Raw genomic sequence first — 19,228 nt, forward strand, 5'->3', positions numbered from 1 at the left:
GATACCTTAGTCCTTCCTTATGTTCAGTGTCATTATCTTTAATAGTAGCTGTTTCCATGAACACAACACCTGGACAAATTTTCTCAAATTTTAATGAGACATTAGAACCAAATAATGTGAGAAGTGTTCTATCCAGTAAAAAGAGTCTGGGGTTTTTATTCCTAAGGAATGAATTTATGCTGCATAAATGAAATAAAAAGGCAGAAAATATAATAGTGTTGCATGTGTTCAATATACATCCATTTATTAATGCATATGCCAGAGGATAGCATTTGTACTATGCATTTGGAGAAGTCATTAACAAAGCAATTGCCTAACAATTTAACATGAATTAGTGGATCTCACTGGTCTGTTTTCACACCCACTAGCAAAATGGTTCTGACAGTCATGATACCAGTCATTTCTGTCCTTAACATAGCAGACCAGCTTGTTCACAAAACATATCACTGTAACAGGTTCTTGTTTCTGCATGTGTATGTTGTCCACTAACAGTTATGACCAGAAGTTACAATTACAAGGTACTGTGCTACAGCCAAGTATTTAGATACAGTCTCTAAAAAGCCAAAACATAAAAATACAGAAAATGCAAATATTCAAAAACTATTTCATATTCAAAATCCGATCTAGTTCTATTTTAATGTACCAAGCTGTATTAAGTTGTTTTCCTATTGTATCTGATGCATTTTGGGCTTGTAAATAACATAAGTTACAAAATTATAAGCAGTTTCTTCAGATCTTAGTTTACATTTTTCACTAAATAAATGAAGACATGTCTTTTTGCTCCAGTGCAATATATAGTAATGCTGCATTCAGTATAAATCGTCGAATATTTTTTTAAAAGAAAAAAGCATTTAACTGAGTAAAGTGCTAAGTAAATAAGGAGATAGTCATAACTGTCAGAGGTAAGACACTAACAGTATAGTTATTTATTATAGGTAATTTGAAGAAACAAACCTTCCACTGCATCTCTAGACCCTTAATCCTATGACTTTCTAAAGAATGACATTTGGTAAAGCCAAGACATAATGCTAGATGGTAAATGTATCAACTTACCTTTTTTTTTTTTTACAAATGTGATGTGACCTTGGCAGTTTTAAAGAACAAAGTTTTGTCAATATATCAAACATTGTTAACAAACTCTATTTAGCATTGCTTTGTATAAGTTTGCTTTAATAGCATTTCTTCACAGTGATATTTCAGAAAGGTTGGAAATTGGTCGGCATAAAATATTTCCCACATTTTCTATTTTAATTTGTATGCAAAAATCATCACAATAGATCTGCAACTATAAAATTACAAACACTTTCTAGAAGTGACTGTATTTCTAGTTATGATAGAAAAAGTTACTTGTATGACATCTACAATGAGGTAAATCTAAATAAAACAGAATTTGGTAACAAATGCTTTCTGATCTATGGGCAATACAAGCGAATTTAACAAAGACAGTGGACAAACCGAAAAAATGAATTTTTTTTTAGTATGTTTAAAGGATGAGAAATTGGTAATGAAATGAAACATTTTAAAAGATACTCTGGATATTTCACTTTACATCATAATTTTGGCACTTCATGGAACATTAATTTCCCAAAGCCCAGCATTGGTATAAAAGTTCAGCAGGTTTTCCACATACTTTGTAGACATTGTACTTGAGTACTGGCAAACACTGAAACGTGGCAAACTAAACATTCCCATGTATTTGCACATGCATGCAGTAGTCAGAGTTTATGAATTCCCAAAGATGATATCTTGCAGTATTTGTTTCAAGCACTCTCTTCAGATCTCGTTTCAGATTTCAGTCTTACAAATTCTTTAGCCACATCATCGCTGGTCCTCTGAGAGAGTATTCTAAGGATAGTCAAACCAGTTTCATCCATAGAGACATTTTTCAGAAGGGGATACCATGCCCCATAGCTTCCCTTTTCTGCTATGTTCTGTAGTTGAATTACCGTCATTCCGATAATTCGATCTTCTCTGGCAAAGCAGTAATCTTTAACTGAGAGATGAAGCTCATAGGCCCCTGGCTGGTTTTCATTACCCAGAATGCTGTGTGGATTAAAAATAAGAATTTTGAGCAAAACCTTGACTTCACCTAGGGATCAATGTAGTTCTAAAATACTGTTAAAAGTTTTCTCCATTCCTCAGCATGTAATTTGGCAAAATGGAGTATTGTGTATTTTAACTCTGATGTAAATATCATTTCCATTTTAGATTGTTTTTACATAGATATTGCTTAGCAATCTAACTTAAAAACTTCTTTGCCTATATAGAAATAGGACATCAGGGGCACCTGGGTGGCTCAGTCGTTAAGCGTCTGCCTTCAGCTCGGGTCATGATCCCAGGGTCCTGGGATCGAGCCCCACATCGGGCTCCCTGCTCCACGGGAAGCCTGCTTCTCCCTCTCCCACTCCCCCTGCTTGTGTTCCCTCTCTCGCTGTGTCTCTGTCAAATAAATAAAATCTTAAAAAAAAAATAGGACATAAATCTGAGTATGCTTTACTCTCTTGATATTAAGCATATTAATAGAAACATTAATTAAAATACCTTATACTTAATTCTTGGAGGTGTGGTCTTCCTACTGATATAGGGGTAGGATGGGGTTGGTAGGGATCGTGGGGGCTAGACCAAGGAAAAGGGGTAGTATTTCTTGCCAGAATTTCTATGCCATTTCAATATCAATTATTACATTCTCTTTTCTTTACCTCAGAATCCTGGATATGCTATTATATCTAGGAGCCTTTTCTCGGGGGAATACACAACACAGACTATCAAGCTAACAAAGACAAGACTATTCACAAGATGCCAAATTAGATACAAATCTCCAGAGTAAATCAGTTCCACCAGAGCGTGGTGCTTCAATGCCAGTTCTTTCCGATGGCGACAGTTAGACACCTGTCAAGTGTGGGGCTGAGGATGGCCTCGACTAATACCAACTAATACGCTCAGTACAGAACTGAGCGTAATGAAGAAGGCTGAGAGGTAATACACTGAGAATAATCCTCCCCTGCCCCTTATTTTACTTCATCCTCAGATCTCCTTGACTTTCTAATGAATGCACATCTGTTCCTCAGCAGTACGAGCTTCCAAATCCCTTCCTTTTCTAAGTGACATTTTAGATCAAACATTTTGCAGATTCAAACTTTTGTTTCTGAGCAACACTGATAACTGAAGTGTGCACTTATTTTAGAGACAACCTGAAATAAAGTGAAAGAAAATGGAAGCCTGATGGGTAAGAACAGAAGAGCAAAATTTGATAGGAGCCAGATCTTGTGAATTAAAATGCATCAAAATGCTGCCTTTTCCCAGAATCGTGCATGGTTTTAGTACCTCACAGTGTTATATCTCAATTTTGCATGAGTCAAGTAATTGCTAGAAACTTTTAGAAGACATTTTAACTGGATCACATTTTTTTGTGTGTCATTTAGAGGAGTAGATACGTGGAATCTTGTGAGCTGATTAGCAGGGATTATGAATATGATTAATCTATTACAGCCATTTTAAGAGATGTGGTAGGATGGTTAAGTTTTAATGAGTGGTAATAGAGTTTAATATTCAGAACTTAGTGTGCTGAAAATTCTCTGGGAAACTAAGTATGTGAAACAAGCAAAGAACCAAGCCAGTGAGAAACTGTTTTGGTAAGCTAAGTGTGTGTGCATGTGTAAACCCCAAAGTCTTGGTCCTGGGTCCTCCTCTCTTCATCCCTGGGTCAGCTCTTCTAGATTTATGCAATTATATCTATATGCAGATAATTCTCAAGTTAGATCCAACTATATATTGGATATCCCTTCTGGAATGTACCTTAGGCATCTCCAAATTATTATATTTAAAACAATCTTTGATCTCCTCATCTCTTGTTCCAATTCTCCCATCTCAAGAAATCACTATGTACCCAATTGCTTAGCCCAAAACCTAGAGGTCATCTTTGATTTCATTCAGTGCCAGATAACTTCCATTTGCCTCAACTGGATATACTTTCCATCCTTTTCCTTGTACTTTGCAAAAGAATGCTGACCCCTAAGGACTGGATCAGTAGAGTTTCTTCATGCTGTGGCTTCCAGTTGGTTTGGGCCAAAAGGAAGCCCCTTCAGGAAATCAGAAGTAATGATGAGGATGAGGTCAGAGTCTATTTCCCTGGCCCCTTGTGTATGATGCTTCCTCTAGGGTACTGTTTGCCTCCATGGAAAGGCCACTGCTATTTCTGCGATGGCTGATGACACATGAAGTTATTTTTCCCCCAGTCTTAGTAACTAATCTTCCTCTCTTACATGCACAGGGGTAATAGCTTGACCACTAGTAGCCCCAGTTTACATCACTATTGCTTATAGTCCTTCGATTCTCACATCCTAGTAAATTCCTTTGTAAATAAGGCTGTCTTGATGAAATGTCCTAAATTATTTTCAGAAACCCAACTTATATACTCTTTCTTTCATGTGCTACCTCCTGCCGAGTGCAAGTTCTATAGAATCTACTTCCAGTACATAACCAGAATCTTTCCACTTCTTTCCATCTCTCTACTCCTTACTTCCATTTCCCTACTACCATCTGTGAGTCAGTATTATCCCTTGCTTGGACTACTGCAATAGCCTTCTAACTCATCTTTACATGTTTGCTCTTGTTTTCCCATCATTTTTTTTTAATATAGCAAACAGAATAATCATTTAAAGATATAAATCAGATCATTCATGTTCTTATCTGAAAATTCTTCAAGGCCTCCGATTGACCTTAGAATGTCACCTAGTCTCCTTTATCCTGACAGCAAAGTCCTGTGCACCTTTACTCCGTACCGTACTCTGGCCACTTCTTCAAACTCATTTCATCTCACTCCCTTGCCCATTGTATACTATTTCTTAAATATGCCAAGTGTGCTCCTGCCTTAGTCTCTGCGCTAGCCATTTTGCTTGGCCTGAGATGCTCTCCACCGTCTTGCTTGCATGACTGGTTCTTCTTTTTCCCCTCAGGTTTCGATTTAAAAGTCATGTGCTCAGAGAGGCTTTTCTGAACACGCAATCTAAGCAGCCAATCAACCAATCTATTACATCAGCCTGTTTTAATTCTCTGTATAGTACTATCCTATGATTAATTTTTGCTTATTTGTGATTTTTTTTTAAAGATTTTATTTATTTATTTGAGAGAGAGAATGAGATAGAGAGCATGAGAGGGGGGAGGGTCAGAGGGAGAAGCAGACTCCCTGCCGAGCAGGGAGCCCGATGCGGGACTCGATCCCAGGACTCCAGGATCATGACCTGAGCTGAAAGCAGCCGCCCAACCAACTGAGCCACGCAGGTGCCCAGCTTATTTGTGATTTTGATGTTTCTCATCAATGATGTTATTCATTTCTAGAAAGCAACTTCTATGACAGCAGAGACCTTCTGTTATTTATACCAAATTCCTACAATAGTGCTTGATGCATGGTAGGCGCTGAACATCTATTGAGCAATGGAAGGGAACTAAAAACATAGCTGTCTTAATTTGCTGGGATCAGGGGTGAACAGGAATACATCAACGTATAAGTTTTGCTTTCTTTCGCAAAGCCCAGTGCCATTCCCACCCTGCACCCCTCAGTAAGTTTAAGCTGTATAATGGCTATTGCCTGGTTGAATAGGTGAGTCGGGTCCTGACTTACAATTGAAATGTTTCATTGTACTTTGGTGACCACGTGTTGCTTTTTGTCTTGGTGCCTTGTTTTCTCTTCTTGTCTCCAAGGTTAGGTCCCAGTATACAAACTTCCACAAAGGGCCGGAACATTGTAGTGGTCTGCCAGTTTAGGTCATTAAGAGCAATCACTAAAAACCACAAAGGGAAAGGAATGCAAAATGTTAGCAAACAAATGTGTGGAATCTTATCTTCCCCTTTGGTCCTTAGAGTTAATTTTTTTTTTTTTTTTGATGTATGAGATCTCCTTTCTTACTTTTTTATTAACCTTTTTATTTATTTATTTATTTTTTATTATGTTAATCACCATACATTACATCATTAGTTTTTGATGTAGTGTTCCATGATTCGTTGTTTCCATATAACACCCAGTGCTCCATGCAGTATGTGCCCTCTTTAATACCCATCACCAGGCTAACCCATCCCCCCACCCCCTCCCCTCTAGAACCCTCAGTTTGTTTCTCAGAGTCCATAGTCTCTCATGGTTCATCTCCTTATAAGTTATATTTTTAAAGTCTATCATGGGTATCTTTCTAATCCATTATATGTTTTCCAATTGCAAATATTCTACTATATGGATACTCCATCCTATATTTAACCAATAACTTATTCTTAAATGGTATGGCTATTTCCTAACTTCAGGCATCACAAATAATTCTTAAATGTACATTCTTAAATGTACACTTGCATCATCCTTTGAAAATGTTAAAATATATATTATAATTAAAATAGTTATTGTAAAAGTTCACAAAACTTTGGGCATTTGATCTGTAGTGTCAAAATATTTTTGAAAAATATTTAAAGACCCTGGCAAGTGTAGGCATGCCCACTTACCAACACTGTACATAATCTATTATAGACTATAACTGTGTTACTTTTATAATGCAAACATACATTAGGCAATGCAATTTTAAAATGTGTCAGAAGGCCATGGTTTTTAATGAGGTGGATATTGTGACTACGTCTATAATAATATAAAATAGAATATGGTTCTACTGAGCAAAATTAACCATTAAATTTCACCTTTGAAATGACCCCAGCATTCAGATTATATTTTTGCAATCTAAAACCAATAGATTGAACTAGTCATTAAAAAAAAAAAAAAAATCAAGCCCGTTGTTGAAAATCACATAGAAAAAGAAGTAAATAGGTAGATAATGTGAACAGTAAGAACATACTGACCTCATATATAAAATCTGACAAGGTATGGAGCCAACCATAGCCCTAATGTTCAATGTATATCCTAGCATCAACAAGAGAAAATGTTCAGTGTATACTGGTTTGAAGTGTAATCTCCAATGTATTTAAACCATTTAGATACTTCAGATAATATAGGCTAAATATCTGTACCATTGATTTTTTCCAGCTTTAGATCAAAAGTTCTGGTTTCATGAAAAAATTATGAGCATGCCCTAAAATCATTAAATCTTTTTAAAAACATATCTAAGAAAAAATTACATTTTTTTATATTATTGCAAAGGTTAAAGTCCACTAGGCTGTTTGGTCTATCTGGACTTGATATATACCTTTTACAGTGACTTTATGCTCTCCAGTTCCTGGGGTAGCGGTGATGTCCACATGAACAGATATCTGACCCACTGAATCTTTGGAGGGGCGACCTGCAAATAAGCAGACATTTACTGGCTCAAACTTCCAGGCTACTTTAATAACAGACACATACATTTTCTGCATAAGGGACTTGAAAGTAAGTTCATGGAAATGAATGGTTCTTTTCGTTAATAGCACATAATAGGTATTGATAAATGTTCATTAAATTAAATTTGCTCTGCAGATTTGAGGCTTTGGTATAATCATATTTAGCCCACTGAGCTAAAATTTCATATGGTTCTCAGATATCATAAGACACCCTGTTAGTAGTAGTATGGTTAGAAGAACTTGCCGTTGCCTTACTAGGCCCAATTGAGCTCTATTTATTGCTTATGTACAAAGGTGTGTTATTGCCTTTCATGCCTAAAAGAGCTTTTCTACAATGTGCCCTACCAAAGCACTGGGGCCACAAAGATGGCTCTGTAGAACATCTGCTTTCATGAAGCCCACAGTAGGCCAGGAGAGACCAACCTATGAACACAGTGTTGCAATACCTATATCTATATGCTGCAATACCTATAATGTATATTTGCAAGGTCTACTGATGGTATAAAAAGGTGTAGTCCATTCTCTCCTGGTAAAGGTTAGTCAAGGGTTAACATGCTGTATCAGAAAGTCCCTGTGATTTGGGGTCAGATAATTTTAAATTAATATCATAGTTACATCCCTACTGGTTCTCTGATCAGATTTTGCCATATTCTCAAGTCTGTTTTCTTATTTGTAAAATAGGGATAATAACACCAACCTCTTAATATATATACATGTATTAACATTTATGAACATACATATTTTTCCACATATAGGGGCATAAGTTCTAACTATCCTTAAACTCATCTTTATCTTTTCACCTAAAACTGCATAGATCATTCCATTTCAATATGTATAAAGTTATCCCTTATTCTCTAAGATAGCCTGGAATAGCACAGCACTAACTACAAAGTAAATGTTCAATGAGTAGTTGCATGAAAGTGAATCACTGAAACGTTTACAAATAATTAAAACACAGAAATATTTAAAACATTTAAAATAATGTTTGGCCTTTATTCCATTATGTGAATATACCATAATTTATTTAACCATGTTTTTGTTTATCTTTTGCTATTATAAACAAACTATAATAAATACTTATTATTCATATTTACAAGTTTTTAGTATAATTTCTGTAAGTTAAATTTACTTGTCAAAGTAGGTGGAACTTTAATTTTGTCCCATAGAGATTTTTTAAAGCAGATTCTTATTTATTTAAAAATTTTTTTAAGTTCCAGTGTAATTAACATGTAACATTATATTAGTTTGAGGTATATAATACAGTGCTTCAACAAAACTACGACACTACTCAGTGTACTCTTCATCCCCATCACCTACTTCACCCATCCCCCTCCTCCCCTCTGCCATCCATCACTTTGTTCTCTGTAGTTAAAAGTTGGTTTTTCAGTTTGTCTCTTTTTTTTTGTTCATTTGTTTTGTTTTCTAAATTCCACATATGAGTAAAATCATATGGTGTTTGCCTTTCTCTGATTGACTCTGATTGACTTATTTCACTTAACATTATGCCCTCTAGATCCATCCGTGTTGTTGCAAATGGCAAGATCTTATTCTTTCTTATGGCTGAATAATATTCCATATATATATATGGAATAGTATATATATATATACACACACACACACACACACATGCATACACACACACACACACTACATCTTCTTTATCCACTCACCAGTCAACGGACACTTGGGCTTCTTTTATAACTTGGCTATTGTAAATAATGCTGCTGTAAACATCGGGGTGTCTCTATCCCTTTGAATTACTGTTTTCATATTTTTTGGGTAAATACCCAGTAGTGTGATGGCTGTATCATAAGGTAGTTCTATTTTTAACTTCTTGAGGAACCTCAATACTGTTTTCCAGAGTGACTGCAGCATTCTGCATTCCCACCAACAGTGTAAGAGAGTTCTTTTTTCTCCACATCCTTGCCTACATTTGTTGCTTCTAATTTTTTAAATTTTAGCCATTCTGACAAGTGTGAGGTAATATCTTATTGTGGTTTTGATGTGCATTTCCCTGATGATGAGTGATGTTGAGCATATTTACATGTGTCTGTTGGGCATCGGTATGTATTTTTTTGGGGAAATGTCTGTTCATCTTTTGTCCATTTTTTAATTGGATTATTTGTTTTTGTTTTTTGTTTGTTTTTTGTGTGGAGTTAAGTTCTTTATATCTTTTGGATACTAACCCTTTATCAGATATGTCATTTGCAAATATCTTCTCCCATTGAGTAGGTCATTTTTGCATTTTGTTGTTTCCTTTGCTGTGAAGAAGCTTTTTATTATGATGTAGTCCCAACAGTTTTTCTTTGTTTCCCTTGCCTCAGGAGACATATTTGGGAAAAAAATGTTGCTATGGTCAGTATCAGAGGAATTACTACTTGTGCTCTTTTCTAGGATTTTTATGGTTTCAGGTCTCATATTTAGGTCTTTAATCCATTTTGAGTTCATTTTTGTGTATGGTGTAAGAAAGTGGTCTAGTTTTCCCAACATCATTTGTTGAAGAGATTGTCTTTTTTCCAATTGGATATTCTTTCCTGCTTTAACCATATAATTGTGGGTTTATTTTTGGGTTTTCTATTCTGTTTCATTGATCTATGTGTCTATTTTTATGCCAGTACCATATTGTTTTGATTACTACTGCTTTGTAGTATATCTTGAAATCTGGGATTGTGATACCTCCAGTTTTGTTCTTTTTCAAGATTGCTTTGGCTATTTGGGGTCTTTGTTCTATACAAATTTTAGGATTATTTGTTCTAGTTCTGTGAAAAATGCTATCAGTATTTTGATAGGCATTGCATTAAATCTGTAGATTACTTTTGGTAGTATGCATATTTTAACAATATTTTTTTTTCCAATCCATGAGTTGTCCCACAGAGATTGTAATAATTTATATGCAATATATGAGACTAACAATCTTATTTTTTAAAAATATATAAATGAATGAATGAATGGCTAATAACCAAAGCTGAAAATAAAAGGCTCTAAGAGACCCAATTTATACCCTCAGAGGATCACTGATTTGGGTCAGAACTTTTCAACAAGACCTGATGAGAGTCACTTCACCAAAAGGACGCCCCCCCACACACAACCCCACCCATCCCAGTCATTTGATAATAAAAGGTTTAAAGGATAGAAAGTGAGGGGAGGATAGGAAATGGTTGTTTTGTTTTGTTTTGTTTTACCTCAGGTAAAGGGAAGAAAACTCCCAGAGAAATACACTCCTAATCCTTGGAAGCAAGATGGTTATTTCAGCTTTGAATTGGTTGCTTACTTAGCAGACAATATGACCTGAGCCAAATAGGGGACAACCAGCCACAGTGTGTGCCAGAACCACCTCCTTAAATCCATGGCTGCTAGGAAGTATGAGAAATGGTTCCTGAATGTGCTCGAAGTGCCAGAGTTGGGCACAAGAAAGGGAAGGAAGATGCGGTCATGGGCTATATAGCCTTGTCAGGGATTGTCACAGATGGGGCAAAGATGCATGCACCTCAGAAGAATGTGGCATGATGAAACAGGTGAGGTGCATCAGGAATAAGAGGGCAAGTCTGGACCCTTGGAAGAGTCCATTAATGCCCCAAGGATCTATTTGGAAATGAGTCTCACACCAGCCATCTCTAGCGAGCTTCTGCTTCCCCAAAGACAATGAACTGGAACAGCCCTCAGCATTAGCCAAATAGACAATGACCCTTAAGTAGACAGTGACTACAAATGATCACTCCTGAAATTAAGTAGTCACCTGTCTTTTCCCTCTCCTTCCTTTCTCCTCCACAACACAGAAACCACCAGCAAAGGTAAGAAGAAAGGTACAGATAAGAGAAGCCCACACCTTCCTTACTGCTAGCATCACCATTTTCACCTGCTTGTGGGGAGATAAGGAGAGCTCTGAATCTAATAAGTGATTAGAATTTAATGTGAGCAGGAATAGGTCTTAAAAATGTAAATAACTTTCTAATGGTGCAAGTAACTAATAGGGTACAGACCTGGATTGTGATATCAGTAAAGGAGGTATCCAGGTAGTAGAAAGTGGGGCTCACAAGCAAAGATGAGAACTTTTTTGGGAAAATAAGATAGTTTTATATTATCCCTAAGTTGGTGATATCCTTATGAAGTCTTCCTATTCAAAAATAGAATATAACTTCCTATTATTCAAGTCTTCTTTTGTGTACTTCAATTATGTTTTATTTTTCTTTGTGTGAATGTTACATATTTTTTAAAGGCTTTTTAAAAATGATTTATTTATTTATTTGAGAGAGAGAGAGCACGCAAACATTAATGGGAGGGGTAGAGGGAGAGAATCTCAAGTAGACTCCTTGCTGGGTGCAGAGCCCCACATGGGGCTTGATCTCACAACCATGAGTCAGATGCTTAACTGACTGCACTCAGGTGCCCCAGGATGTTGCATATTTTTGAAAGCTTATTCCTAGGTATTTTATCTTATCCTATTTTAAATGGGACAGCTTCTTCCATTATGTTGATAATAGGAAGGCTAGTGATGATTGTATGTTAATTTTTTTATCCATTGAACTGATTTTTTTTTTCTTTTTGAGAGAGAGAGAGAGAGAGAGAAAGGAGGGGAGACGGGCAGAGGAAAAGGAGAAAGAGAATCTTAAGCAGGTTCCATGCCCAGGGCGGAGCCCAAAGTGGGGCTCGATCCCACAACCCTGAGCTGAAATCAAGAGACTGATGCTTGGGGCGCCTGGGTGGCTCAGTTGGTTAAGCGACTGCCTTCGGCTCAGGTCATGATCCTGGAGTCCCGGGATCGAGTCCCACATCGGGCTCCCTGCTCAGCAGGGAGTCTGCTTCTCCCTCTGACCCTCCCCCTTCTCATGCTCTCTCTATCTCATTCTCTCTCTCAAATAAATAAATAAAATCTTTAAAAAAATAAAAAAATAAAAAAATAAAAAAAAAAAGAGACTGATGCTTAACCAACTGAGCCATCCAGGTGCTCCCCCAACTGAATTTTTTAATGAAAGATTGCCCTTAATTCTTTGAGTGTTGCACATATATAATAAATTATCTTTAATCAATGAACATTTCACTTTTCCTTTCTAGTTTTTATACCTCTTATTTGCCTTGGCTAATGGCTTGTCTATATTACATGATAGTATTTAAAGTAGATATGCTTGTTATCCTCCATTTGGCTCTCCAAATTAATTTTCCACCCTTTTTCACTCTGCCTTCTGCCCTCACGGGCTGTCTGACAATTTCAGTGGTGTCTTCTATACTCTAGTGTCTATTTGGGTCTGGCCAAAGGGAAGCCCTGGCAAGAGATTAGAAGGAGGAAAGAGAGTCACGTCAGGTATTTATTTCTTTAGTCTCCTTCCTGGGGGCTCACCTTGTGCTAACTGAATCCTGCAACCAAACATAATTTCCTTCAAGCAGCCCTCACTAGGTGACAATATTTTTCCAGGTTCTAGTTGCTTCCTCTTCCTTTGTTACTGTTAATGCAAGGAATAGTTCAATAGTTCACTCTTTCTTCTGGTTTCTTTATATCCCCTGCCTATACCTTTCTACATAGTTTCTTTATTAAATCCTTTCCAAATAATCTTAATCGGGGTGTGCCATCAGATACGTGTTGGGACTTTGGTTAACAGAATTAATGTTTTTGATTTGCTCATAACTTTAATGAAAATGCTTCTAGTATTTTCCCAATACTCTTTTGTGGAACAATGAGACAGTCTTTGAGGCAAGGAACAGGGCTTAAAATATAGACACTAATTTCTTAGCAACTATTACTTTTAGGAATTTCACAGAGGAGAAAATCGTTAAGGAGCTTCCTAAAGGCTGAGTTGGAGTTCATCTCTTAGACAAAGGAAGTCAAGGAAATAGCATGAAAGCATATGCATCAGACAGAATGGTGCATCCTGGAAACTGCAAGTAGTTTAGTATGGATGGAACACAGATGAGGGAGTATCAAGAGGAAACTTTTATGAAAATCTTGGTACCTTGAATGCCACAGAAGTGTTGAGACATTATCCCAGAGCGGCTGAGAAGTCTCTTAAATTTTTGGCTATGAGTGGCACAGATTTATTTCTAGAAATAAGTCCTCTCATTTGAGTAAAAGATGGATCATTCTCATCATTCCATTCTCTTCTGTAAAGTCACTTGCATCTCACTGTACCATGAATCAAGTCCTAAAACCCAGCACTTTCTTAGGATGCTTCTGATGACCTTTTACTTCATCCAATTTGTGGGTCCATGCTGTTCACAGTAGCCTAATTCTTGAAAACTTTCTTCATGTTTTCCCCAAGACAAACCACATGTTGGGAACATCCTTTCTCTGTTATCCTATGAAGCCCTGTCCAAACACCTCTACTATAAAAATATGTTCATTTTTTAATCCTATAAATAATCTGCAATTATATTCTTGATTTCTTCAAATACTAAAAATCCTGGGCAATGGAATCATACTGCTTTGATTATGCAGATGGTCTCACTCATTAACAGATAATTAAAACTCCATGAACTTTCATTTTCTTATTTTTTTTTTAAAGATTTTATTTATTTATTTGAGACAGAGAGAATGAGAGAGACAGAGAGCACATGAGAGGGGGGAAGGTCAGAGGGAGAAGCAGACTCCCTGCAGAGCAGGGAGCCCGATGCGGGACTCGATCCAGGGACTCCAGGATCATGACCTGAGCCGAAAGCAGTCGCTTAACCAACTGAGCCACCCAGGCGCCCTCATTTTCTTATTTTTAAAGTGGGGATAAAACCACCTATCTGGCAACACTGTGGTGAGGCTAAAAAGAGATAATTAAAGAATATATAGAATATTTTGAGCCTTGCATTTAACAGCTGCTAGGAAATGCTTCCAAGTTTATTGTGATAATAATTCAATTCTTAATAAGGGAATATTTCAAAGTTATTAAATTCCTTGAGGATTCATGCATAATGCCCACATATAAAAATTATGAAAAAAATATGGACATTATGGTTGGTTATCTAGATCAAAGACTGTAAGAAGATAAATCCAGAATGATGGACGCTCTGCCCAACAACCTTGGAATTCTATTTCCTTCACTAAGACTTTCTGGGTTGAGTAGAATAGAGATGGCAGATTTTTAGAGCCCTCAAATGTCTAATAGGGAAAACTCCTTCTTTATAATGTAAAATCATTTATTAACCAAGAATCTGGTGAAATGAGTTTTCTTTATTAACAAAGGTTTTTTGTTTGTTTTTGTAACTACTGTTAAAATCACAGTTGATGGGAAAAGGCCTCTAAGGGACAGTGAAAATGCATGCATCCAGTTTGCATATTTGTCATTGTTTTACTAAGGACCAGAGCCTGCTCAGTGCTTGGGTTTGTGGTTAAAATTTGTATGGCTTGTCTTGTATGTATTCTATGAGCAGTGATACAGCCCAGAGTAAACATCATGAAATGATGGTTTCTGCCCAGAGTAAACAACATGAAATGATGGCCAGGCAAGTTATTGATTGAATATGTTTATAATTGAGAAAAGCTTTCCATCAGGACATCACCAGGAGGTGTCATTTCTTCATTTGAATTCTAATAGCCAAGTTAATTTAAAGTCTTTAATTGTGTTGTTAAAGAATTTGAGAGATTTTAATGGCAGGAAATACTAAAGTTCTAGTTAAGAAAGTTGAGTTTCTGTTTGCCGCCTTTATTTTGGAGGAAAAATTTAATACTGTTTTAAAACAAGTAACAGCTTATGAGACTTGCCTAAAACCTTTTAAAAGGTACTGTTTAAATGCACAGATATGTTTTCCTCTTTTACAAATTGCTTTCTGCAGTGTTCTACATGTACCTGCTGTGTGTGTGTGTGTGTGTGTGTGTGTGTTCCCTAAAGAGATATGGACAGTTCCATTGGGAAGAGAAAAACATTAAAATCACACTTATGTACTCAGCATTGAATGAACATTTCTGTGAAACTGCCTAGGTAGAAACTTTACTAGACTCTAAAAATACACATTTCCCTTTCTAACACAAAATGTGAAATTTACTGCTCAATCAAGTCAAACATAGGCTTGAGAATTGACTTCTTAATGTGTCATAACCCTAAACAAGTAGAGTTAGGAAGTAGTTTAAAAGCATTAATCATTGCCATTATTGCTTTAATAGTCATGCTGTTCACGATCGTCACTTTAGGACTCCAGGTCCTGCTTTCATGGCCGGTTGTTTATACCACCCCTCTAGCAGTCATGCTGTGCCTGGTATTATAGTTAATTAAACAGATATTTTTTTTTTTCTTCCTAACTATATTCCATAATGGCAGGAAATATTAATATTAATAATTCACACACTTTATCTCCAATTATATAATAAACTTATGATGTTATTTTGATAGACATTAAAGGACCAATTCATTGATTAAATGTGCAGGCAGTACTCACTTTACATGGTATGATATGCCCAGATTTCAACTCCCATAGTTTAGTAAAATAACACCCCTGTCCCAAAAAACAGGTTCAGATTTCACTTATCATGGTGTAGTAAATGTGTATCATTGCATAAAGTACAAACTTTGCTGCTAGTTTTTTAGTCCACAAATCACTACATAAATAACAGATATGTCATCAGTGATCAATTACATTGCTTCTTTCAAAGTCTGCTGGTGCTCTCCTGTTCAGTTTACACACACAGCAAAGTGTGTAGTTGGGTGGCTGCCTTGCTTCCCAGTGATGAACCCATGTGACATTTTACAAACATGGACAATCAAAAGAGGGAACTGACCAGCAAAGATGAAAGCGCAGCAAAGAAATACAAAGTGATAAGGCTGGAGTGAAATTTGCATGGAATATAAATGAGTTAATTGACAAGATGACCGAACTTGGGAATGTTGACACTATCGCCAATGGAGAGACTAGAGAAGCGGATGGGGAACTCAGCGAAAATGAGCTTCTTGGCAATAGATGAGGAAGAAGATGAAGATGTCCTAGTGGAAGTGGCACTGGGGGAAAATCTTCACATTTAAGTAACTCTGAGATATGTTATGATGTTGAAAGTAGAAAGGATACATTGTCAGTAATTGACCCAAACTTTGGAAGGAATATGACATTCCATCAAGGTGTAGAAAAGATGCTTGCTCTTTATAGTTACATGATGAGATGAAAAATGCAAGTACTGGTCAAACTACTCTTGATAAGATTTTATTTTTTATTTTTTATTTTTTTTTAAAGATTTTTATTTATTTATTCATGAAAGACAGAGAGAGAGAGAGAGGCAGAGGGAGAAGCAGGCTCCCAAGGAGCAGAGAGCCCGATGCGGGACTCGATCCCAGGACTCTGGGATCATGACCTGAGCCAAAGGCAGACGCTCAACCATCTGAGCCACCCAGGCGCCCGATAAGATTTTAAAAAGAAATGAAACACTTTAATTCTCAGTGTCTCTAGTATTTCCAATTACAATGTATTAAATGTTGTACTATTTTTTTCATTTGCCTATATATTGAAAACTGACAGTAAAAGTCTTGTTTCTTTTGACAATGTTTCCAAGAGTCATAGCAGGATCCTAATTTTTCCTATTAATTAGCAAAAGTGCTTTGCACGGACACAGTTTGCACAATTATTTTTACAGTCCCGCATCACTGTGCAAAGTGAGCACAGTGTATATATATCTGAGTTGACTTATTTACTACTTTTGCAGGTGCTGAAACTGGAAGCTGCTTACTTAAGTCAGATGTGAGTTACAGGTGTATTATAGTGTGCAAGACATTCTTCCTCCCATCTGGCAGGTTTGCTACAGCTTTGAATCTGATTATCCAGCATTTGTACATGGTGAAATCTGTTGATTGCCTATCCCAGGATAAAAAAAAAAAAAAAGGAATTGGACAAAGGCATTTGAAGAAAATATATATAGATTAGGCAGTTATTTCCCAAAAAGAGAAAAGCAACATATAAGAGATTCCATTTCCCATGGAATGGAATATGAAAATCACCTAATATATTTGGTGCTTTTTATTACCAATTTTTATGAGAACTGAATGAAAATGTAATCAAAGGCTATGCCTGTTACATAATTTTGTCTATTCAAAATCCATAGGAATTAGACAGTTGTATCTCAAATCAATACCTGGGCCTCTGGAATGTGTCTTTTGTCACCAATGTTAGTAGCTCAAACTTTCCCCTTCAGGAATGAAAACTGCTTATGTGAATAAACATTGGCAAATGGTGTAGAATTGCTTTATTTGAAGTTCTTTTTAGAAGAACAGTTTTTGAGGATAAAAGATCCTGATTACTATCAGATTATGATATACCATTATATAAGCACGCTAATAGAGTTAGTCTCTCATCCTCCATAATCTTAGCATACACTGTGAGGGAATAAATAATATTATAAACATTTAGTAATGATTATTCATGTGATAATTAACTCCAAGTCCTCAAAGCATTCTGTAAAATATTAGATGAAAAATATTACAGCTTCTCAAGTGATGCCTCCATTTTAGTCAAACTGACCAAGCCTCTGAGAAGGGGGTTTGAATCTATTCTCATAGCTCTTTGCTGGGATCCTCAAAGGGAAGGCATGGGGACTTCATAAGGGACAACCATTCTGGCAATGTCACAGCTGAATATCAGAGCTGATAGGTCTACAACTCCAGGTGGGAGTAACCTACCTCCATTAAGTTCTCTAAGTTGTTAGACATTATCAAAGATGGTAAGGTTGAATGAACTAGGAAGTGGCTTTATTGACTTGAACTCTTTTCCTTCTCTTATCCCTTCTTGTGCTTTCCTCTGTTTCTTCCCTGTTCTTTGCTCATTATCTCCACAGTATTTAATATATATTTGAAGGAATTCATGGTAATCAGGAATAGCTACAAGTTTTGACCACTTATGTGTGGCAGGCATTGTGCTAAGTGCTTTAGTTATAAGATCTTGCTTTGATATTAAAGGTAATGCGTACATTTACAGATGGTGAAACTGGGGCCTAGATGTTACTTGTCCAAGTCACTAAGTGGAAAAGCTGGGGTTTGGTCTCAGATCTCTGGTTTAGAGGGTACGGTATATACAGTGCTGTGATGTTCATTAAATACTACTTTTCTCCCAGTGCCCACCCTTTTACACATCAAAGAGGAAAAAACAAACTCTGTCTTGGTGTTTTGTTTTATGGCATTTAAAATCTTGCTGAGCTAACATATAGAAAAGATGTGAAATCCAAGATAAACACCATACTATATAGACAGATAGCATCTGGATATCTTAAGATTATGTGTTTTTATGTGATGACATTTAGCTTGCATTTGTAACTTTTTTATTAAACTCCACAGTATTTTACCTATTAAATTCCACAGTGATCATTCAAATATATATTTAAATTAATTTTGCTTCTTGGAACAATATGGTTTCTTAGGTTTCTGTGCTTTATCCTTAAAGTTACTACTAACTGAAATCTTTTTTTTTCCTTGAAATTTTTTAAAATTCAAATTATTTAACATATAGTGTAGAATTGGTTTCAGGAGCAGAATACAGGATTCGTCATTTACATATGATACCCAGCGCTCATCTCAACAAGTGCCTTCCTTAATGCCCATCTCACATTTAGCCCATTCCCCACCCCCCCACCTCCCCTCCAGCAACCCTCAGTTTGTTCTCTATATTTAAGAGTCTCTTATGGTTTGCCTCCCTGCTTTTATCTTATTTTAAATTCCACATGAGTGAAATCATAGGATATTTGCCTTCCTCTGGCTTATTTTGCTTAGCATAATACACTCTAGTTCCATCCACAGTGTTGCGAATGGCAAGATTTCATTATTTTTAATGGCTGAGTAATAGTCCATTGTATATATACACCACACTACTGATCGAAATATCTTATATTGCTACTTTACATCATGAGTTTTCATGGCTATAGCATGCTGAAGTATGTTGCTGTGAAATTAATCAGTGATTAATAAGATTTGAGATGTGTCAAATCTTTGAATTAAGTCATTGTGCTAGTTGGGTATCCTTTTAGAATTCTTTTGGA

The 19,228-nt window shown here is 36.3% G+C and overlaps 1 protein-coding gene across 2 annotated transcripts in view; it reads right to left on the minus strand.

Annotated features, from left to right (window-relative positions):
• Positions 1 to 223: 223 nt before the first annotated feature.
• The window catches only part of UNC13C (unc-13 homolog C), a 564,880-nt gene continuing 545,875 nt past the window's right edge, over positions 224 to 19,228 (minus strand). For both annotated transcript variants that reach the window (XM_064570458.1, XM_045900049.2), the window contains 3 exons: positions 7,176 to 7,268; positions 5,621 to 5,780; positions 224 to 2,043 (listed from right to left, as the gene is read on the minus strand). In XM_064570458.1, coding sequence (XP_064426528.1) covers positions 1,761 to 2,043; positions 5,621 to 5,780; positions 7,176 to 7,268 — 536 coding nt within the window. In that variant the 3' untranslated portion in view covers positions 224 to 1,760. The remainder of the gene's footprint in view (positions 2,044 to 5,620; positions 5,781 to 7,175; positions 7,269 to 19,228) is intronic.

This window comes from Mirounga angustirostris, unplaced genomic scaffold (genome assembly GCF_029215605.1).
Source record: "Mirounga angustirostris isolate CCGP_5_RB_7025 unplaced genomic scaffold, mMirAng1.0.hap1 SCAF_9, whole genome shotgun sequence".
NCBI lineage: Eukaryota > Metazoa > Chordata > Mammalia > Carnivora > Phocidae > Mirounga > Mirounga angustirostris.